Here is a 24,720-nt window from a genome sequence, read left to right as displayed (position 1 = left end):
CATTTCACATCAGTGTAGAACAAATTATTCAGGATCGATATTATTGAAAATATATACCCAAGTTTTAATCTGAGTTCATTTTGATGAAGTTATTGACTCTCGGTTTTCATCTTAATTCATCTTTCTATGTAATATAGTCTTTCCTAGTTTCCCTTTGGTAAGAAATATCATTGTAATCTAAAATAATCCTAGTATGCAAAATGTAATTTTAGATATGTCGGTTGCATATTAATATTAAATTTAGTAGTTTCGGTAGAATAGTTACAAACATCTTTGAATAAATTGGCTTGAGAGCAAAGAACCTTTTAAAACCACTTTTACATGGAAAATAAAAATTCTTTATCAAGTAATAGCTATTCGAAATACTTGTATTTCACTCATTCATTGAATAAATGTATATGAGGACTTCACTGTAACACTGTCTTTAACTAGATATATACAACAAAAATCTCATAGAATATCCTCAAATGCCTTAGAATTTAGAAAGCTATTGCAATTTCACAATTATCTAATGTAGCATTTTACCTAACATAGTACATTGGTCTAAGGCATTTAATGTTTGTCTAAAATAATATTGGGTGGTTTAAAAACACATATAAACAAGGAAGGAGTGATCATTTCTGGCTAGTATACTGACAATTTCCTAATCCTTCACAGAAGAGGTGGCAATTGAAGATTTAGAATGACCTTTGATCCACAAGGAAACAAGTAATATCACATGAATGTTATAAAGACATCATCCAGCATTATCTGATACATGATCTTAAGCATTTTAGAAGTAGGTAGTATTTCAGGAAAGTCTTCAAAGAGACTCAGAATTAATTGACTGCAACAGATGAATGTAGAAAAGGGAGGAAAACATTTTAAAAATCAGCATGAAGATAAAATGAGAGTATCTTTGTTAAATTTAAGTTTAAAAAGGAATTCCTTACTATTATGAAAATCCATTCTGAATTTTTGATTTAAAAACATGCTCAGATTTCAAATCTCCAGAGAGGAGATATACAAATTGTGGCTATACCTAGTTAGAGTGATCTGCAAAAATAGAAAGACCATTTAAAAGTGTTCCCTTTGCCAACCAGTTTTATTTTTTATATGATCCAGTTTTAAACCATATTTCTCTGAATTATATCACTGAGAAAGCACTATAAAAAAGTAAAAAACTCTCACTCTGGAGAATGTAAGTGTCTCTAGTTATCCACTGCTATATGGGAACCCACTGATGATGTGAAAATATGAATGTCTCTCTTTGAGGCCTCATTGAACTGAAAATATTTGGGGTTTCTTAGTGGTGGATCTGTGCTTAGAATATTAAATGGGATGCATTTTTGGTAATTATTAGCAATTTTGTGATATTAGCAATAGTGATTTGTGAAAACTAAGAGAGGGACCAGGCGTGGTGGCTAACACCTGTAACTCCAGCATTTTGGGAGGCTGAGGCAGTCGGGTCACCTGAGGTTAGGAGTTCAAGACCATCTTGGCCAATATGGCGAAAACCCATCTCCATTAAAAATACAAAAATTAGCTGGGTGTGGTGACATGCACCTGTAATCCCAGCTAATCTGGAGGCTGAAGTAGAATTGATTGAACCTGGGAAGTAGAGATTGCACTGAGCCAAGATTATTACACCACTACTCCAGTTTGGGTGACAGAGCAAGACCTTGTTTCCAAAAATAAAAAAGAGAGGGATATATATATATATATATATATATATACACACACATATATAAATATATATATATATGCACATACACACACACACACACACACACACACATATATATATACATTCTAAAATAGAAACTATGAGACTTTTTTATAATTTTTAAAATAGAAAGTATATATAAAGTTTCTTTAAATACACTAGTGTGCTACACTATTTCTCTTTAAACATGTCATAACTCAGGAGGGAAAAAAAAGAAAAACTGTTGCAATCTTTTTTATTAAGACACCTCATTTGTTAAAATACAATTTGCTTCAGATATTACCAAGTAATATTTATTTGTCCAAAAATATTGAGAAAATTTAACCAACTCTTGCCAGAACAAATTAATTACGTAACATACTTAAAAAATGGCAAAAAAAGAAAAAAAGGAAATTAAAAACACTCAAATGTTTTATATTAGTAACTAACAGAGCTTAACATCAGTGATCATATCTATGAATACAGTTAGAAGCAACATTTTATTCAACATTTTGTTTATTTAGAATCAATTACCTTTATTCATATTTGTTTGCCTAATTTTCCAGCTAAGTTTCTACATTGCTTTTTATATTTGAAAATCCTAGAGAAAACTTTGCTTGATAAAATTCAAGGAGTAGATAGGCTTGCCACATACCTTCTTTATATTAAATGAAATGCCAATTTCTTGCATGTTTGTTTTATATTATTTATTAGCAAACTGGGAATTTAAATGCTTACCTTCTGCAGTTTATCTTTTGAATACAAACCAATGTCGAGTATCTTCCAGTGAGGCACAGATCTCTATGTCAAGTCAGGAAACCTATGAATTTGCAAGCTGGTTGTCCCTTATGCAACCAGGTCTAAGTGGTGGGGCATGGAATAAAACCTACCATTCTAAATAGGGATAAATGGAAGACACAAGGGTCATTGCGAACAATTCCTGGAGAGTAAAGTTTCTTAAATAGATTCTGGTTTTGCTTTGTGAGACTAGCTTCCTGGCTAGTTTTTCTCTATTTTTTTTTTTTTTTTTAATTTTAACTTTTGTTTTACATTCAGAGGGTGCATGTGCAGTTTTGTGGCAGGCATATATTGTGTGATGCTGAGGTTTGGGATAGAAATGATATAATATGCAACAGTAAGTTTTTTAGTCTTGCTCCTCCTCCCTCCCTTACCCCTCTAATAGTCTCAGGTGTCCGTTACAGCCATTTTTATGTCCATGAGTACCTATTGTTTAGTTCCCACTTATAAATGAGAAAATGGGGTATTTGCTTTTCTGTTCCTGCATTAATTCACTTGAAATAATGGCCTCCAGCTGCTTTCATGTTGCTGGAAAGACATGATTTTATTTTTCATGGCTGCGTAGTATTCCATGGTGTGTATGTACCATATTTTCTTTATCTAATCTACTGCTGATGGGTACCTACACTGATTCTATGTCTTTGCTGTTGCAAATAGTGCTGCAACGAACATAAAGACAGCAAGTGTCTTTTTGGTAGAACAATTTATTTTCTTTTGGATATATTCCTAGCAATGAGATTGCTGGGTCAAATGGTAGCTCTGTATTATCTGAAAATCACCACAGGCTGCTTTCCACAAAGACTGAGATAATTTATGTTCCCTGTAACAGTGTAAAAGTGTTCCCTTTCTCCATAGCTTCATGAGCAACTATTATTTTTTGGCTTTTTAAATAATAGCTATTTTGACATGTGAGATCGTATCTCATTTTGGTTTTGATTTGCATTTCTCTGATAATTAGTGATGTGGGTCGTTTTTCATGTTTCTTGGTGAATTGTATGACTTCTTTTGAGAAGTGCCTGCTTATATCTTTTGCCCACTTTTTAATGTGGTTATTTGGCTTTTGCTTATTGAATTATTTAAGTTTTGTATAGATTCTGGATGTTAGATCTTTGTGAGATGCATAGTTTGCAAATATTTCCTTGCGTTCTATAGTTTATCTGTTTACTCTGGTGATAGTCTCTTTTGCTGTGCAGAAGCTCCTTAGTTTAATTAGTTTTCACTTGTCAATTTCTGTTTTTGTTGCAATTGCTTTTTAGGAGTTAGTCATAAGTTCTTACCCAAGGCTGATGTTCAGAATGTGTTTTCCATTCTGGTAGATTTTCTAGAAAATCCTATATTTTCTTCTAGGATTCTTAGAGTTTGAGGTCTTACATTTAAATCTTTAATCCATCTTGACTTAATTTTTGTGTACAGTGAAAAGCAGTGGTTCGGTTTCATTGTTCTAGTGTATGGCTAGCCAGTGATTTCAGCATTATTTATTGAATAGGGAATATTTTCCCCATTGCTTATTTTTGTCAACTTTGTTAATGATCATATGGCTGCAGGTATGTGACTTTATCTCTGTAATCTCTATTCCATTGGTCTGTGAACCTGTTTTTGTACTACTACCATAGTGTTTTGGCTTACTGTTGCCTTATAGTATAGTTAGAAGTTGAGTGATGTGATACCCCTAGCTGTGTTCTTTTAGCTTAGGACTGCATTGGATTTCAGCTCATTTTTTTGTTACATATAAATTTTAGAATAGGTTTTTTTTCTAATTCTGTGAAAAATGATGTTGGTAGTTTTGCAGGAATAGAATTGAATCTGTAGATTGCTTTGGACAGCATGGCCATGTTAATGATATTGATTCTTCCAATGCATGAACATGAAATGTTTTTCCATCTGTTTGTGTCATCTATAATTTCTTTCAGCAGTGTTTTACAGTTCTCCTTATAGAGATCTTTCACCTCAATGGTTAGAGGTACTTTAATTTTTTATGTGACTATTATAAATGAGGTTGAATTTTTGATTTGGCTCTCAGCTTGAATGTTATTGGTGTATAGAAATACCACTGAGTTTTGTTCATTGCTTTTGTTTTCTAAAATGTTACTGAAGTTGTTTATTAGTTCCAGGAGCCTTTTGGTAGAATGTTTAAGTTGAGGCTAATGCTCATTTACCATTTTTGAAAATTCTAGGACCCTTCAGAATTATGCTAAATTTATTCTTCCTATGCTTTATATATGAAACAACAAAGCCTGGATGACAACACATCTATTTACAGAATGGTTTGCTGAATATTTTAAGCCTACTGTGGAGACCTACTGCTCAGGAAAAAATATTTCTTTCAAAATCACTGACAATGCACCTAGTCACTCAAGAGCTCTGATACAGCTGTAACAAGAGATTAATGTTGTTTTCATGCTTGCTAACACAACATCCATTTATAGCCTGTGGATCAAGAAATAATTTTGACTTTTAAGTTTTATTATTTTAAAAATACACTTTATAAGTCTATAGTTACCACAGATAGTGATTCCTCTGAGGAATATGAACAAATTCATTTGAAAACCTTCTGGGGAAGATTCATCATTCCAAATGTCATTAAGAACATGTATGATTTATGGGAGGAGGTCAAATTATCGACATGAACAGAAATTTGGAAGAAGTTGATTTCAAGTCTCATGGATGACTTCGAGGGATTTAAGACTTCAGTGGAAAAAGTCACTACAGATGTGGTAGAAATAGCAAGATAATTAGAATCAGAAGCAGAGACTGAATATGTGGTTGAATTGCTGCAATCTCAGTATAAAAGTCTAATAAATGTGGAATTACATCTTATTTCTTGAAATGTCATCGACTACTGGTGCAGATAGCGTGAACTTTGTTAAAATGACAACTAAGGTGCTCTGCCTGTGAATGCTGCCGAAGAAGCATCATTAAAATCTCTCTTCTCCCTGCGATCATGTCCAAGTCAGAGTCTCTTAAAGAGCCGGAACAGCTGAGGAAGCTCTTCATTGGAGGGTTGAGCTTTGAAACAACTGATGAGAGCCTGAGGAGCTATTTTGAGCAATGGGGAATGCTCACTGACTGTGTGGTAATGAGAGATCCAAACACCAAATGCTCCAGGGGCTTTGGGTTCATCACATATGCAACTGTGGAGGAGGTCGATGAAGCTATGAATGTAAGGCCACACAAAGTGGATGGAAGAGTTGTGGAACCAAAGAGAGCTGTCTCAAGAAAAGATCCTCAAAGACCAGATGCCCACTTAACTGTGAAAAAAACATTTGTTGGTGGCATTAAAGAAGACACTGAAGAACATCACCTAAGAGATTATTTTGAACAGTGTGGAAAATAGAAGTGATTGAAATCATGATTGACCAAGGCAGTGGCAAGAAAAGGGGCTTTGCCTTTGTAAACTTTGATGACCATGACTCTGTGGATAAGACTGTCATTCAGAAATACCGTACTATGAGTGGCCACAGCTGTGAAGTTAGGAAAGCCCTGTCAGAGCACAAGATGGCTAGTGCTTCATCCAGCCAAAGAGGTTGAAGTGGTTCTGGAAACTTTGGTGGTGGTCGTGGAGGTGTTTTCGGGGAGAATGACAACTTTGGTAGTGGAGGAAACTTCAGTGGTCATGGTGGCTTTGGTGGCAGCCATGTTGGTGGATTTGGTGGCAGTGGGGATGGCTATGATTTGGTAATGATGGAAGCAATTTTGGAGGTGGTGGAAGCTATGATGATTTTGGCAGTTACAACAGTTTTGACCCATGAAGGGAGGAAACTTTGGAGGCAGAAGCTCTGGCCCCTATGGTGGAGGTGGCCAATATTTTGCCAAACCACAAAACCAAAGTGGCTGTGGCAGTTCCAGTAGCAGCAGTAGCTATGAGAGTGGCAGAAGATTTTAATTGGAAACAAAGCTTAGCAGGAGAGGAGAGCCAGAGAAGTGACAGGGAAGCTACAGGTTGCAACAGATTTATGAACTCAGCCAAGCATAGTGGCAGCAGGGCCTAGCTGCTACAAAGAAGACACAAAACCTCCTGTGTATTGGCAAAAAGCTCGAGGACTGTATTCATGACTAATTGTGTAACAGGTTACTTTAGTTTCTGTTCTGTGGAAAGTGGAAAGCATTCCAACAAAGTGTTTTAATGTAGATTTTTTTTTTGCACCCATGCTGTTGATTGCTAAATGTAATAGTCTGATTATGACGCTGAATAAATCTTTTTTTGTTTTTAAAAAAAACAACTAAGGATTAAAATATTATCAACTTACTTGCTATTACATAAAACTTACTTGATAAAGTATGGTTTGAGAGGATTAACTCCAATTTTGAAAGAAGTTCTACTGTGGGTAAAATGCTATCAAACAACATCTTATACTACAAAGACATCTTCAATTAAAGAGTCAATCAGTGCAGAAAACTGGATTGTGCCTCATTTTAAGAAATTGTCACAGGAACACTAGCCTTCAGCAACCACCACTGTGATTCAGCAAGACACTGAACCAACAAAAAGATTATAGATTACTAAAGGCTTAGATGATTGTCAGCTTTTTTCTTAGCAATAAAGCCTTTTTAATTAACATGTGTACATTCTTTCTTTAGACATAATGCTATTGCATACTAACTAGACTAAGTACAGCGTAAATGTAATTTTTATATACACTGGAAAACCAAAACATTTGTGTGACTTGCTTTCTTATAATACTTGCTTTATTGCAGTATTCTGAAACTGAACCTACAATATCTCTGTACACGGTAACCCTTAATTTTGAGGTAATTGGGTACATGAAGTCTGTTTGTGTCCTCAGGATTAAAATAAAAACTTATTTGGTGAAGAACAAGCTGAATTCTTTATAGATACTAATTGAATATCCTATGAGAGCTTCATGAGCGTGTCAGCCTCCACACATCGTTCTCAAGATCCATATTAGCAGGATCATATTTTGTTTGTTCTGCTTTGATTTTTAAGGACACTCAGTTAAAGGGAGATTTTATATATATATATATATACATATATACATATATATAGATATATATGTATATATATATATATATATATACATATACATACACTTCTATTTCCCTGATTTCTTAAAATCAACTTCTAATAACAACCCTAACAAGGAAGGGAAAAGAAAAATCTCAGAGTTGAAAACTACGTGTGTGTGTATGTGAGACAGAAATACAGAGACAGACACAACTCCAAACACAAAAAGTAAAGAACTACTGATGAATATTGTGAATTGTGGATGAAACACAGAAGGATTCTGAGAAAAGATGGAAATCTTGCAGTTCCTCTATAAAACAGAGAAATCTACAAAAATAAGACACATCTCTGAAGGGACTGTCTTATTTGGAATCATGAAATCTGGAGGTATGGTGGGTTACACTGATAAATATTTCTCTGCATGGAAGAGCATGAAACAAATTCAGGACTGAAAGAGAAGACATGCAAACCTACCATTTTTGCAAGAAGGAGGGGGCAGAAGTGGTGGGCTGGCGAAGAAATATATATGGCAATTGGCTTGGCAATCATTAATCGAGACAGCTGGAAAAAAACAAATTCTAAATCACCACAATGAGAACCTGCAATATACAGGGTTGAACTGTGCAGCACACAGCTCTCCAGCATATACTGAAATGGAACTAAGGAGCAGAAATATACCCCTAAACAGATGGAACCACTAATTTGATTAGAACCAGTTCTGAAATAACAACCCTAAATGTAAACTGCTACTCCTTCAACCTATTCCCCACGATTGCCCTTTAGCCACCATCGAGAAGCAACTACTTATACTGGATATGACCTGCCCTTTCAATTATGAATGATATTTAAACATAAACCAGATGGAAAGCCTTAGAACTGTAGAAAATACCCAAAGAAAGATAGTTAGCAATAGCAGTAAGGACAGAACTATAATACCAAGCAAAAACTTCAAATATACCCATTTATGTGAGTTCAAAGAGTTCAGATAAAGAAATATGGCTTCTCTGAGGTGAGCTTGAAGAAAACATGAAAAGAATCAAGAATAGATAAGGCAACAAAAAGAATGAAAGTGATCTGGCATTGCAAGAAAGAAAACCATGTTAGAAGCGTTAAAAATATCATAGATTCAGAGGAAATCATTGTCAGGCAAATAGAGAATAAGCTTGCAATAGCTGATGTAAATGAAATGGAAAAAGCAATGAAAATCATAATGAAACAAGAGACATACTATGTGCTGGGGGTGTGTATGTGGTGTATGTTGGTGTGCTGGTGTGTCTGTTTGTACTTGATATTTATGAAAGCAAAGGAAAAGAAGTGTGAAGATATAGGCAGAGTAAACGTTCTTAAAATAACAATGAAAAGATATAGATTGGAAGGGAACCCTGTATTTTAGGAATGAAATCTCACTCAAAGGAATTAACATTGAAAAATATCTTGGTGAATAAACTGTGCTTTAAAGATTAAACAATTCAAGTTAGCTAGAAAGTGGAAAACTTGTGCAGGCTTAGATTTCTATAAGCAAAAATAATCCAGTGGCTAGAATACAAAGTATTGTATGTAATCGAGTTATCCTTTGGCTACTAAAGGATGATGGTAAGTCTTGAATTCACTTACACATGGAATCAAAGATAAAGAAACAAAACAATTAAGGTTATGGAATAGAAGGTAAATTTGTAAACCAGGAAAATTTACAAGTAAGTTAACAAATGAAAAGTCCAGAGGGGATCAAAAACAGGTGGTATAAAGTGTAAGTGTGCTTATTTCCTCATTTTTTCTTAGCAGAGTCTCAGAAGCTACAGATTAAATGAACTAGAGACAAATCTATAGGAAAAAAATTCTTTTAAGATAGTTTAATTGAGATGACGTTCTCTTTGAAATAATCAAGTAGCAATTGTTTAAGTTTTTTTTTTTAAGGTTATTTTAGTCAGATGGGGTGTGCCAGTGTCTCATTTATCTAAAATTATCAATTTTGAAAAAGATTTTATCACTTTATCATCTTTTCTCCTAAGTTTCTGTTTCTTAATATTAAACGTGCTTCCTGAGAAAATTATTGTTAGTATTGTGTATTAAATAACAATGACCATTATTAAATTAATGTTCCAGAATTTTCTTCTTGTATCAGTGGTTCTCTTATTGAAGAGAAATTTCTAACTCTTTCAGTGTTATGCTTTTAATTTTTATCATACTGTTGAACTACATGTGATCATTTTAGCAAAATATTAAATATTCTTAAACTGATAGAATTCTTATTAAAAAGTATCACTTTATTTTTGCACTCACATTTTGGAATAATATTAATATATATCTTTGTTCTGAATTAGCTAGCACTTTTTTGCTATTGTTTTGTATTTTCATTGATACTGCAACTTTAGAAAATTACTTCTTACAAGTGTTAATGAGGGGTAAATTTTCAGACAGTAAGCAAGGACTTAACTATGAGACTGTTATTAAAATTAATGAGTGTCACTGTTAGAACATGGTAAATCGATACCATTAATGTCTTCTAATTGTTAATCATCATTAAGGAGTTAGAACATCATTATCATTACTTTTTTTAAGCTTTATTTGAACATTATCACCATTAAAGAAAACCAAGGAAAAGATACAGTCATATTTCTGAACTGAAGGTACAAGAGTAATTAAATATTTCTAGATGAATAGTGTATCTTGAATTTTGTGAAGCTGGAAGTTGCAACTAAAATTGAGAAATGCAATAAGTAGGTAGCCATTAGAGGCAACTGCCTCCCCCATAACCTCTGTGTCTGGAAGTTACTGTCCCAAAGGACCAAAAGTATCAATTATTGTAATATATAGGTATTAGGTGATTTCAAAAGGGTTTCAATGTATTTTAATTCTAAGTATTAAAAATTTCCTTAAATAAATCCAGAACTCTCTGTAGGTTCAAATGTCAAAATAACTGTTAGCAACATTTCTATGTCATGATTTACATTATATTCTTTGTGGCTCAGTATGTTTTTTTACCTTTGCCCTTCATTTCTTTTGGTTACTATTTAGCATCCTTATGAGAGAGAGAGCAAAGTACCAAAAATCTAACATTTCTGCTTCTCTGAAAGATGGTTTCAAGTGGGCACAACTATCTTTTTGAAGCTACTAAACCATTTCCTATATAACAAATTATATATTTGAAGTCTTTTCTGTCTCACTGGTAATAAAACATATTTTTTCTTTCCACACTTGATCTTTAACAACATTGAGGGATTTTAATTCTAACTTAGAATACAGTATAATATTCTGAGAGGCAGGAAAACTCACTTTAAATCATACAGGATTAGATTAGACATTTCATTTCTCTGTAAATAAAAATGGATATTTTACTGAGATGAGAGAAGGTGAAAATGCATGGCACACATAGAAGGTGTGTCCTTCTCTATCCATTTTCTATTATTCATTATTGATTGAAAGTTTCTTTGACATGCTCTAATATCTTTTAGCAGCTATAATTCAATGTAAGAGAAATGTGAATGACTGTTCATTATTGTTACTAAGTGAAAAAATCCTTTTTTTTCCTTTGATGTAATAGAAAAATGTTTAAAGACAAACAAACAAAATGCCTTTCTTATGTTGTACAATCTACATGAGACAGATGATAGGATATTTTTCTAACTGATGGCTGAGTAAATCTTCATCTTCATTGTTTCCACAGTGTTGACTAACATGCTGCCAGTCTGGGTTCCCACTTCTGATTTAAACACTAGATTCAGAATGACTTTGGAGGGTTGTGATACTCATGAATTTATGGGGCACTTGTACGTGGGATTCTCATCACTGTACAGCAACCCTGTCATTTTTGTGACAGAGCCTGTTTGACTGGTTTCAGATTTATGAAGGAAATAATTCAGAATGGAGTAATAATTTTCCCTTGGCAATTACACAACCATTTGGTACTTTGTCCCTAAGGGGAAAATGTGTTGGGATCTGTATATGAGTTTATTAGCTCCATGTAGGGAACAAATCAAGGTCAGAATATGGATGCATAGCACGTGATGCTGAATTCCAGTTCTGGTTCTTCAGGCTGCCACGTTTGTGTGGCACTTTACAGTTTACGAAATACATGATCACTTCCGCTTGATATTCCCTATATTTCTCTCCCATATTTTCTTTTACTAGAACATAGGAAGGTGAATAAAAAATATCACCAGTTCCTATTAGAATACTGGTAAGAATATCATGGGTTTGGTGTAGGAAGACTGGTTTCAAATACCAGTCCTACCCTTATTTGCAATATGTTCCTGGAAAGGTTAGAAAACTTTTTTGAGCCTCAATTTTGATCCGTAGAATGGCGATGGTAATACTGCCAATCTGAAGAGATTGTTTCAAGGATTTAGTCACATAGTGTATGCAAAGCTTTGGCACAGAGACTGACATATAAGGAATACTAAAGCAGTGTTGGCTGTCACAGTGCCTCTCTGATCTATGTAAGGTTCTCTGCTCCTTTGTCTGGGACCATTTACTGCTTTACAAAGACTGAAAACATATACTCAGAGATTTTCCAAGAAACACATGTTTAGCTTAATAATTCTAATTTGGGCATTCCATCCAAAGAAAATCATTCAGAACATGTAAAAGCATTATGTATAAAGATGTTCATAGTCCTGTTATTTATGATGTAAAATGTATGTATAACCACAATATTTAACAATAGTGAACTACAATTATCTTCCTAGCAGAATATTGTTAGAACGAATCCAGAGGTAATTATGAAGAATTTGAATATCATGCAAAAACTTTTTTTGAGTACTGATTTTATTTACTGCTCTTTTCTTTCTTTCTTTCATTTTTAACTGTAATTTAGACTCAGGGGTACATGTTCAGGTTTGTCATGTAGGTAAATTGCGAATTATGGAGATTTGGTTTACAGATTATTTTGTTACGCAAGTAATAAGCATAGTACTCACTAGGTAGTTTTTCAATCTTCACCCCCCTCCCTTCCTCCACAATAAGTTAAATATATAAACTTTTGTGTGTAATATATTAAAGGCGAAACTTTTGTCATAAACATGAGACTAGAGAAGACATAGTTATTTTTAAGTTGTGTGGTTTGAGTGATGTTTTTACTCTTTTCTAGTTTCCTGTTATTCACACACTTCTCAAAAAAGCAGCCATATAGGAAGTTAGAAGCTTCACTGATTCGTGGACCTTTAGGTTAATGATTTGATGTCTTGATGGCAGTAGGCTCAACCTCTGAAATATCCTGTTGGAATTTTTTATTCTTTTTACTCCCACGTGGCCCTTTAGAGCACTAAAAAACTTCACTGGCCAATAAGCAGGATTCCATAGTAGCTTTAAGAGTTATATTTTCCATGGAAATCATAAGCGCTGAGGATTTTTTTTAATTCATTTCAGGCAGTAGTCTGTATTTAAATTCTAGACTAATTCTGCTAATTAACCCAAAGTGTAATATATACCTTCCTGTACATGAAGTATATATTCTTTTAAAATGGATTCATTATTGAAATTATTTATCAGTGACCCTTCTTTATGTTTTCTAATGCTGCTTTAATCAACAATAAAAAATGTGTGGATTAGCTTTTGTTATATTCTTTTCTGATATCTTAATGAGAAACTTTCTAAAACAAGCATCATGCATGGCCTATATTTAAAACTCATGTTCTCTATTTTTATGTCATTCATTTCACTCACTAGGTATATATTTTTCTCATATAAGTATAGTCCGTATAGTGAGAGAAGATCAACTGGGAAATCATATTGCACTTCCTTCTCATCTTGAAAGATCACGTGGCACATTTGAGTTTGCTCTCCATAGCAGCCAGAGTCACCCTTTTAAAGTATAAATCAGATTGTGTCATTTCCCAGCTCAAAAACTTGCTGTGGCTTTCCATCACACATAGAAAAACAATCTGAGCTCCCACTGTGCAGCAAAACATTCAGGTGCCTGCATGTGTGTGTGCACCTGGGTCTGCACTAGGTCTCTGCAGAGGCAGAAGCAAGAGCCATACGCAGACGGCCTGCTCCCACAGAGTCACCTTCTAAGCACATGAGAATGAGAATATCACCATGGTGCAGGGCATCCGACTTCCAGAAAATGTAACTGATGTAAGAAAGCAACTCTCATCATCTTATTTAGTGTCACAGCAATATTCTGCTGTTTATGGTACTCCAGTTTTTCATGAAGATTTAAAAAGAAGAGTACCTGTGGAACTGGCATAGGAGCATGGCAAAAAAAAAAGGGTTCTGAAAATCAGAAGTGATTAAAGCAAGGTAAAGAACTGGATCAACCAAGAGAGAGCCGCTGCCAATGAGCTATGCTTCAGAGAGGCTATCAAGTGAGGAGGAAGGCTGTAAGGCAAAGCCCCTGGCTAAGCACCTGGAAGAGAAAGACTTAGTGGCAAAGCATCAGGATGTATTTTACAAGGAGCAGCTGGCTAGACTGGAGGAGAGAAGCTGAGTTCCACAAAGTCACCACTGAGCAATAGCAGAAAGCTGCCAAAGAGGTGAAGGCAAAGTTCAAGTGACATGAGTTTTGTCCTGTCTGTGCTGATCTGCAGGCCAAAATTCTTCAGTTTTATCACCAGAGCACACACCAGACCCTAAGCATCTCTGCACTAGCCAGCGTGTACATGTGCTGTGTTCATCATGCCAAACAGAACATGCTTGAGAAGAGAGGATAAAATCAACTCTGGAACAAGCAAATCTCCTTCAACATTAATTTCAGAGGTAGAACTGTTTTTTTTTTTTCCCTAGCAAGAAAATAATGCATTTAAAGAGAATACCATTAAAAAGAAGCACCAGAGAGTGAATTTGGCCAGATTATATCACATTTTGATCAGTAATGATTTGAAAAGGCAGCCTTCTTGACCTTTTTGCACTTTGAACTTCTACAGGCCATATAAACGTTCTCTTCTACCCAAGCTCCTTCATTTCGTGAACACTCAACAAAGACGGGGGTAAGGGTGAGGCTGAGTTATTAACAATTGGAGTGTAAAGAAGAGAGGGAAAATCTTAGATCTTAGGAAAACAGTGCTGTGTGAAATTGTCTAGGCTGTGGCATTTTGGTTTTCTCCTTCGACTCTGTAGGAGTTCTTTCACTTTCACTTCTTATGATGATCACGCAAATAAGAAGATAAAACGGAGAGAAAGTTTACCTCTTATTAGAATAATGTTTATGATTACAAGTGAAATAAGTTTTATAAATCAATATAAAGGCATCTTTACCATATGCAATCTCTTCTCTATTGTGAATACTGACATCTTTTCTTCACTCACATAATAATAACAAATATATTTTCTGATAGACAAAAGAAAACTTATCATTTTGGTTTTTATTATTATAAAAAGCCCTTATTATTTAAGGTTTTCCATGCTGTGGTTACCATTGACCTCTGCAACTTCATACCCTAACCTTTTTCCTCAGCTAACTCCACTACAGCTACAAAGACCCTGTTATTCTTCCAACATCCCAGTCTATTCTTATTTCAAGACCTTTGAATTTGCTATTTCCTCAGTCAGTATTCTCCTCCGGCCAAAACTGCTGTTTCCTCAGTCAGAATTCTTCTCTCACCAGAATCGATCAACCTGTTCTCTCACTTCATGCAGGTGACATCTTCCCTCACCACCCTATTTAAATCACTCCCCTCTAATTTTTCTTTCTCTAGCCCTGCTTGCTTTCCCTTCATAGCATCTGCGATCACACTATGTATGCATTTGTGTATTAAGTCTAACGTGATAAATGCCATGAAAGTGACATACAAGCCAGATGTGAATGGAAGGAAGGAAGAAAGCACTTAACTCTAATTGAAAGAGGTATTTTGAGAGGTTGCCTCATGGGATAGGATGAGCAGGAGCTTGTTTCTCAGTCCTGGCTTTGAATTCTAGCCCTGCTACTCATTAGTCAGGTGAGCATTTTTGCTAATCAGAGAAAAATCAAGCAGAAATGTTTGTATAATGCCTCTACATGCTCACTGGCTGTAAAGCTTTTTTTTTTTTTTTTTTTTTTTTGACGTAGACTAGTTAATTTAAAGCTGTTGTCAGCAAAAGAAACAATCATTAGAGTGAACCAGCAACCAACAGAATGGGGAAATTTTTTTGCAATATATCCATCTGACAAAGGGCTAATATCCAGAATCTACAAATAACGAAAACAGATTTACAAGGAAAAAACAAACAAACCCATTCAAAATGGGCGAAGGATATCAACAGACACTTTTCAAAAAAAGACATATATGAGGCCAACAAACACATGAAAAAATGCTCCTCATCACTGGTCATTAGAGAAATGCAAATCAAAACCATATTGAGATACCATCTCATGCCAGTCAGAATGGCAATCATTAAAAAATCTGGAGACAACAGATGCTGAAGAGGATGTGGAGAAATAGGAACGCTTTTACACTGTTGATGGGAGTGTAAATTAGTTCAACCATTGTGGAAGACAATTCTCAAGGATCTAGAAATAGAAATTCCATTTAACCCAGCAATACCGTTACTGGGTATATATTCAAAGAATCATAAATTGTTCTATTATAAAGACACATGCACACGTATGTTCATTGTGGCACTGTTTACAACAGCAAATTCCTGGAACCAACCCAAATGCCCATCAATGATAGACTGGACAAGGAAAATGTGGCACACATACACCATGGAATACTATGCAACCATAAAAAATGAGTTCATATCCTTTGTAAGGACATGAATGAATCTGGAAACCATCATTCTCAGCAATCTGACACAAGAACAAAAAATCAAACACCGCATGTTCTCACTCATAGGTGGGCATTGAACAATGAGAACATATGAACACAGGGCAGAAGCATCATACACTGGGGTCTGTTGGGGGCTTAGGGGAGGGACAGTGAGTGGTAGGGATGCTGGGGAGGGATAGCATTGGGGGAAATACCTAATGTAGGTGAAGAGTGGATGGAGGCAGCAAACCACATTGCCATGTATGTACCTATGCAACAATCCTGCATGATCTGCACATGTACCCCAGGACCTAAAGTATAATTAAAAAAAAAAAAAAGAAATCTGAATAATGTAAAACAAAGCTACCTTCATACTAATTTCTTTTGTTTTTGAAAATATGGTTATGTTTCAAAAAATGGGTGGTTTATATTTTTTTAAAAGCTGTTGTCTAGATAGCGGTGGCCTTCTTATCTTCTATATGTGTTATCATTAATAAAATAGATGAGCAAAAATACTATAAATATCACTCTAATAGAATTTTCTCATCCTGCTATTTTTTTAACCTTCAAAAATGCTTAATTTTTTAAAAAAAGTTTACATTTAAGTTTTAGTATATTTGGCAAGTGCTCCTGTTTTTAAAAGTTATGACATTATTGCCATAATTTAATTTAGATTAAGGAACATTTATTGAGTGCCTATTTTGTGCTAGATTCTTCATTAGGCTGTGGGGATAAAAATATGAGTAGAGCATATTTCATTTTCTGAAAGAGATAAGATAATACTATGAGAAAATCATGACTAATGTCATGGTAATTATTATAAATAGAGATGTTTTCAGAGTGTTAGTTGAACCCAGAAAATAGATGCCTAATTCAAGTTTGGGAGGAGGGTTTCTGAAAGAGAAGGAGCAGAAGGAGGGGCTCTGAGATCTCTTCTCTGTGCACCTTTCACATTACTAATTGTGTTAGGCCATTCTTGTAATGCTATAAAGAAATAAGTGAGACTGGGCAGTTTATAAAAAAAAAAAAAAAGAGGTTTAATTGGCTCACAGTTTTGCAGGATGTAAAGGAAGCATAGTGCTGGTGTAAGCTTCTGGGCAGGCCTCAGGTAGCTTTTACTCATAATTGAAGGTGAAGTAAGAGCAGACACTCACCTGGCAAAAGTAGGAGCAAGAGAGAGAGTCAGGGAGAGGTGTCATACACTTTTAAATGACCAGATCTCATGAGAACTCAGCATTAGGAAGACAGCATCAATCCATGAAGGGGGATTTGCCCTTATGATCCAAACACCTCCCACAAGGCCCCACCTCTAATATTGGGATTTGCAATTCAACATGAGATTTGGTTGGGGACAAATATTCATACTATATCACTAACTTTATGGGGCTACAAATCAGTAACTTCCTTTTACATCTCTTCAGATAATGAAGCAATGCCTAAATTTATATATATATATATATATATATATATATATATATATATATATGTATGTATGTATTTAAACTGATCGAATGAGCTGTTCATTGACAGAGATACTTCCCTTTTATTTTTTTCCCTGTGTTTTTTTCCCTTTTATTCCATGGAACATCAAGGACTATTGGGATTTCCAATCTGTACCATAAGATTTCCCACAAAGAGCATATAAAGTGTTTTAATAATGAATAATAAAGAATAATGGACAAAACCTTGAAAACTTTTTAATTAAGCATTTCAGCAAGCGCTTTAAAAATCTGTGCCCTAAGGGATAGTGACAGCATCTTTGGCGTATATTGTGAAATATGTAGGAGGCTATTTACTGGCTTTAAATGAATATTCCATTAATAAAGACTAGAGTATGATGCGCCTAAGAATCTGAGAATTGTGTTTTATTTTTCTTTAAGTTTAAAACCCAGAAAACAATTGTCTTTAAAACAACTCACAGTAAAATAGGTTATTTTTCTGTAAAAGCCACCCATCTCATAAGATTAAAGAGTCAAAAAATTCACAGGAATTCTGAATGATTTTTAAAAAGAGATTTTGGACCTTAGGTGGAAACAAAGCCAGTTAAGGTCAGAGCATTTCAATGTCAGCTAATGTAGTCTTGTTTTAATCATTTTCTTATAAAATACATTATCTTATACACCTAAAGATATATTTTATTTCAAAGTCTTGTAACCTAGAGAAGGAGGGGGGAAGGGAGGGAAGGATATATGTGTATGGGTAGCAAGGGATGGGAGGAGCAGCTGTCAGCTGCAAATGGACAATCTTTTATTTATTTTTGTAACATTCCTCATTTGCCTCTTTCTCATTGTCTGTTCTTTCATTCCTAAATCACTGCTGATCCTCATCCTCAGTCCAGTAGTAGGGAAAAGAGATATAATCTACAACCGCTTCCTAAAATATTAATAGGACACATTTAATTATATATGAAATATATATAATATGTATCTTTAAATTTGCTATTTTTAAAATTTTGTTAGCAATATTTCCCTGTGATGATGCAAATTTAGGAAAACTGCATTTCAGCATCAGAACCCTAAGTGTGCTTCCCACTGGGCTGATGACTGTGAGCTAATGTAGTGTTTCATTCATTGGATTACACACACTTCCCCTAAATTGACTGCATTATCAGTAGTAGTAATCACAGATATCATTACCAGCCAATTACAAAAACACACACCTAAGCTAGGTAACCTATACCCAACATTATCTCTTACAGTTCTTACTTTTGTAATGAAGCTGATCATCCTCTTGTCCAATTAAGTGTGCCTACATATCATGATGTAGTAGGCTTCGATGCAAGCACATTACATTAGGTAGTTGGTAATTACATGTTTTGGTATCACAGCAGAATGAGGCCAATTTGAGTATAATCTGTTTCTTATTCTATTCAAGGTCTGCGTTAAAGAAGGTTAACTGCTTTTAAAAAAAAATGACCCCAAAATACCTTTGGATCAGATACAATGGAAATTATTTCCGCTTACACAACAGGAGTGGATGTGAGAACTGTCATGGTCATGCAGTTATCTAGGGACCCAGGAGGTTTTTGGCATATTCAATACAAGACTTCCAAGGTCTTCTGGAAAGTTCACTTAAGGAAAAAGAACATAGAGTAGCTAATGAGAGATGTCTAAGGACAGCCTTGGCAGAGAGGCATATTCATATTCTATGGGCTAGATATTAGTCTCATGACCACACCTAAGTACCAGAAAAACTGGAAAGTATAGTTCGTCCAAAGAAGAAGAGAATAGCTTCAATTTTGGTGAGCAGTTAGTGATTTTTGCCAAAAAATCCTCAAAACAGAACTTGCTGTATTTCCATGCTTAGTGAATGCTTTTCCTTACTTACTTTGCCATTATTTGGAATTTCTATCAGATTTGCTTTGCTTTTTTCTTTTAACACAATGCCAGATGTCTTTTTTTTTTTTTTTTTTTTTTGAGACGGAGTTTCGCTCTTGTTACCCAGGCTGGAGTGCAATGGCGCGATCTCGGCTCACCGCAACCTCCGCCTCCTGGGTTCAGACAATTCTCCTGCCTCAGCCTCCTGAGTGGCTGGGATTACAGGCACGCGCCACCATGCCCAGCTAATTTTTTGTATTTTTAGTAGAGACGGGGTTTCACCATGTTGACCAGGATGGTCTCGATCTCTCGACCTCGTGATCCACCCGCCTCGGCCTCCCAAAGTGCTGGGATTACAGGCTTGAGCCACCGCGCCCGGCCGGCCAGATGTCTTATCAAACCTAGATCCGTGTCCTGCCTCCTAGACTTGTACATATTAAGCAACTAAAAAATGGAGAATATAAAATTACAAAGTATTTTTCAAGTTTTAAATACGTAAATTGTACCCATACTATTACAATTATTTTTGAGTAGATTGAATTGTAGATGTTTGTTAGATTAAAAGCTTTTGTGGCTAAAATGGGTGTCTCAGCGCCATCCTTTTATTTTACAAAGAATGTGAGGGCTGGAGACAGAAATTATTTGCCTAATTGTATGAGTGCAGTAGTAGTCATGTTCAGGCTCTTTCTCAAATCTGAGTTTCTTTCTATAACGTTATTTGTCATCTTTTTTATTTACAGTCAAATTTCCTACAAAGTCTAAGTCACTAAATAATGTCTATCCATTTCTAGAGATGAAGTAAAACATAATAAATTATACTTGACATAAGGCTATCATGTTCAAATCTATAGGAAACAAGATTCAAGCAACTTTCCAAACTTACTTGAAGATTTGTAATAAGTTAGCTACTTTCTAAAAGTTTTTCTTAGAAAAAACATTACTTTTCTTATTTGTTTAACAAAATACTAATGGCTTCTAAATAAATCTTCAAACTTTAACATTATACAATCCATGGCATGTGTAAAGAGAAGGTGAATATATAATCACCACACTATTATTAAAAGTTAAACGTTTGAGAAAGACAAATTATAAGATCTGAACTACTGGAAGCTACATTTCTTTTAAGAAAGTAATCTGAGGCATTATTTTAATTAAAAAATTGTATTACTTTTTCAGGGAGCAACAAACCTGTGAAATCAAGATTTAACTTACTATTGGGATGTTATACTAGCTAAATTATAGTTGCTTCTTTAATTATTGTTGCCATAGTATAATTTCATTCTATTTCTACAAAAATATACAGAATGGAAATTGCACAGGGGACTGGCACAGATCTAGAAATACTCTAAATCATAAATTTTCAGATTTTCAAATTCTATGAAATTTGGGGTTTGCTCACTATCTTATTTATGTGAATTATGAACCTGTGGTTGATCTTGTACTACGAATGAATCAAAATCATTAGAGTGACACACATTCTTTTGTTTTAATTAAAAGAAAACTGCAGCACCCTCTTCAGAATTGGTTTTTATTATGAACATCATAAGCACAATTATAAGTTAATACTCATCTATAGGGTAATTTTTGCATATGACATTGAATTAAGACTAAATAATAGGGAACAATTATTTTAACTGAAGATGAAAAAGGCTTTGTTTCCTCCCTGTTCACTTTCCACCATGTGCAAATACAAAGATCCATCTAATTTTGTTATGTTACAAAAGAACAGTGTGAAACATAGATAAGCAGGACAACCAGGCTTTGCTGCTTTCATAGATCCTTCTTCCCTGTGTTAACAGTCTGCATTCAGTTGATTTTGTTTCAGTCTTTTTGTCTTGTTATAGCAAAATACGTTAAACTGGATAATTTAGGAACAATAGAAATTTTTGTTCATGGTTCAGGAGCCCGGGGTGTCCAAGATCAACTTCTGGCAGACTAGATGTGTGATGAGAGCTTGCTCTGCTTCAAAGATGGTGCCTTCTTGCTGCACACATACTGAAAAGAAGAGTCAAGAAAATTCATTGGAACCTCTTTAATAAGGGCATTAAGCTTATTCATGGAAATGAAGCCCTTATGACCTAATCACTTCCAAAGGCCCTTTTTCTTAATACTATCACAATGGGAATTAAGTTCCAAAACATAATTTTAGGGAAACACCAACGTTCAAACCATTACAAATATCAATGCTAAAAAATTCCACCAAAATATATAGTGTCACTATATACAGCAAAGATGTCAAGGCTAAGACCATTAATGTATTGTGGACTGTCATTTATATTGCTTTGATTTTGCAATAATATTATATACAGTCTATGGGAGAAAAGAGACATACTGTTCTTTTGGGTTCCTATTCTTGATATGGCTTCTTAAACTATAGACAATATATATTAAGATAATTTTTAAAAGGTACAATTTAGTATTTTATAAGGAAATTGATATTGGTTCTCAAAGTGACACATTTTATTTCTAAAGAAAAATAATACAAGAGTCGATTCTTGTTTTAAAATTTTTGAAATTTGGACTTTATTAAAACCTAACTCAGATTTTCATCAGTGTTACGGAAAGCAACTTAAAAAAGGTTTGAAAAACATGCTGTTATTGTAATCTAGCAAACACTCAAAGCCGCAAATTGACATTTTAATTTTAAAAATACCTATTAAATATCATTACACTGAGCTAAATGACAAGTAAGACAATACATGGAAAAAATGAAATTACATTTCAGTGATCAATTATTTTCAATTGTGTGTTAACCTCTGAAGACTTTCTGTGAAGGAACATACCTAGACTTGGTTTTTCTTATGTTCCACAATTCATTACTTTTAAAAAAATATGCATTCTGATGTTTTGTATTCAAAAATTTTAACTTTAACTGTCCAACTCTGCATATATTAGGCAGCATTGGCATCCTAACTATGACTATATTTTAAAAGTTAGTAATTTTATTTTTATAGCAGTGAATATGCTTTCTTTATATTATGATAAGTCTTGCTTTTCTGTCTTTTAGTTGTATTAAGTGAAAATCTTCATTTGTGCATCATGTGTCTATTGTGCATATAATTAACATTGACTTCTTCTTTTTTTTTTTTTTTTTTTTTTTTTTTTTTTTTGCCTGTAGAGCTGGGTATTTGCCTCAAAATATTCCTCTGGAGATTATCAGATACCTGTCTGAGGAGAAGGATTTTCTTCCTTGGCATGCTGCCAGCCGAGCCCTTTATCCTCTAGATAAACTACTGGACCGCATGGAAAACTACAATGTTTTCAACGTAAAAAGATATAATTTTTCTTTCTAATTTTTAGAAAATACACTTTTTATTTTTTTTCTATGATTATATATGCAACTGATCCCAAGTTATATGAGTTTGTTCTTCTAGTTTGTGTTATCTTGATTTTTGTACTGATTGTCTATGCAACATATATGACAATTATTTGAAGATGAAATTTAATACACAAGCTACCTTTTGCTTTGACCTAAAAGTGTCAATTAAGCTTAAATGCCTCAGAGTTTAAGAAGAAATACACATAGCAAATTTTTAATGTTCGAACATACTTTCCAAGAGTTAGAGGGCTCTGTGTTCACAAAGGACGTAACCAGGGTAGAAAGATCCCAAAGATCTTAACAGAATATAGGTATTTTCAGTAACGATTCTTAGTCATTATTTTTATCCAAAAGGGCATAGTGAATTCAACTCACTGCCTTAATTAACAAGGATAAGATCAACACTGAGGCAAAAGCCCATTCATAATTGGGTCCAAGGGGATACAGGAAAGCAAACAACAGATAATCCAAATACACAAGAAGACATGACAAACATTCCAAAATGTTACCTGACCAGATTTTTCTAAACTCAAAACCTAGTAAATCAAAATTACTCTGCTGACACCACCTAATCTGATTTAATAATCATTTTCGCTAAATTAGGCTTAAGTACTGCTCATGAGCCTTTTGATTCTTAAATTTCTTATCACTAAGGCATCTATGATCTTTGAACACTGTTTGTTTTCCTTTAGTTATCTTAAGAGCTGGCCCTGTATTTTATAAAATCATCCTATTTCTTATAGCATACTGACTATACTAATTAACCCACACATTTGGGATTACTGACAAGTGGATTCCTGTGACATGAAATCTTTTTATTAGAGCCATCTGATTTCTGATGGCCATCAGAATTCCTTCCTTTTTATTTTTACTCTAAACCTACAGAAAAGAAACTTTGTTTTTAATGATTTTTTAAATGGAAATAATTATGTTAATTGTTAGTTTTGTCTAAGCTCTGAGATAGGCACACAAACAAATGGGTCATTACAGTTACAATATGATTTTTTTTTTATCAGATTGCACATTTATTTCTCCCTAAAACAAACACTGCAATATTAAACCTTTGTAAAAGTAAAATATATTTTTGTATATATTTTTACATTAGAACAGTGTATTATGTCAGATTCCTTGTTTTCAGTAAACAGTTAAGAATATTTTTCATTGTAATTTCAGTGTTCGTAGTTTGTATTCCTTTGGCAAAATTCAAGGACCACCTTAAAGTGAGGGAGAGCCAACCTGGGTAACATGGTGAAAACCCATCTCTAAAAAAAATTAACCTGGCATAGTGGCTTGTGCCTGTAGTCCCAGCTACTCTTGAGGCGGAGGTGGAAGGATGGCTTGAATCTAAGAGTCAGAGGATGCAGTGAGTGGTGATTGCTGGCACTGCACTCCAGCCTGGGTGACAGAGTGAGGACTCTGTCTAAAAGAACAAAAAATTGTGAGGGAGAGCATGCCTTACCTTGGTACTGATACTTAAATGTGTCATTAGCTGAATGAATTGTTGACTTTGAAGTACCATTATCATTACATTGAAGAGTTCTGTGTATCTCAGCTTCATGAATACTAGGCTATTGGTTGGGCCAACATAGTTGTTTTTCATTAAATATTCCCTGTTGATATAAAATGCACAAATATTAGATGTCCATTTTCATATATCTATATACATTTTCACATATGAATGCATAACTGTTATCAGTATTCTTTGTTTTCCTCATTTTGTTACAAAAGTCATCATCTAAAATATTTACTCCTGCAAATTATTTAGCAATTTAATAGGAAGAAGAGTAGATTTGTACCATTCCAATAGCATTTTATCCATGTTTTTTATATTTGAAATACTAAATTCAATAAAATTATAATAGAACATTACTACACTTATAATTTTGCTGATTTGAAAGTAGGTATATTTAAAAATATTTTAATTTTATTGTAGAATTTTAATTGTCAGCATACAGAAGTTTTAAACTGACCTTATC

The 24,720-nt window shown here is 34.2% G+C and overlaps 1 protein-coding gene across 1 annotated transcript in view; it reads left to right on the top strand.

Moving 5' to 3' along the window:
- TRHDE (thyrotropin releasing hormone degrading enzyme) overlaps window positions 1-24,720 on the top strand; it is a 406,810-nt gene that overhangs the window by 326,226 nt on the left and 55,864 nt on the right. The window contains exon 13 of the mRNA XM_003927810.4: window positions 22,544-22,691. Coding sequence (XP_003927859.2) covers window positions 22,544-22,691 — 148 coding nt within the window. The remainder of the gene's footprint in view (window positions 1-22,543; window positions 22,692-24,720) is intronic.

Source organism: Saimiri boliviensis, chromosome 7, assembly GCF_048565385.1.
Source record: "Saimiri boliviensis isolate mSaiBol1 chromosome 7, mSaiBol1.pri, whole genome shotgun sequence".
Classification (NCBI taxonomy): Eukaryota; Metazoa; Chordata; class Mammalia; order Primates; family Cebidae; genus Saimiri; species Saimiri boliviensis.
The sequence above is the reverse complement of the archived record's forward strand: the minus strand, read 5'-3'. Positions and strand labels throughout refer to the sequence as shown.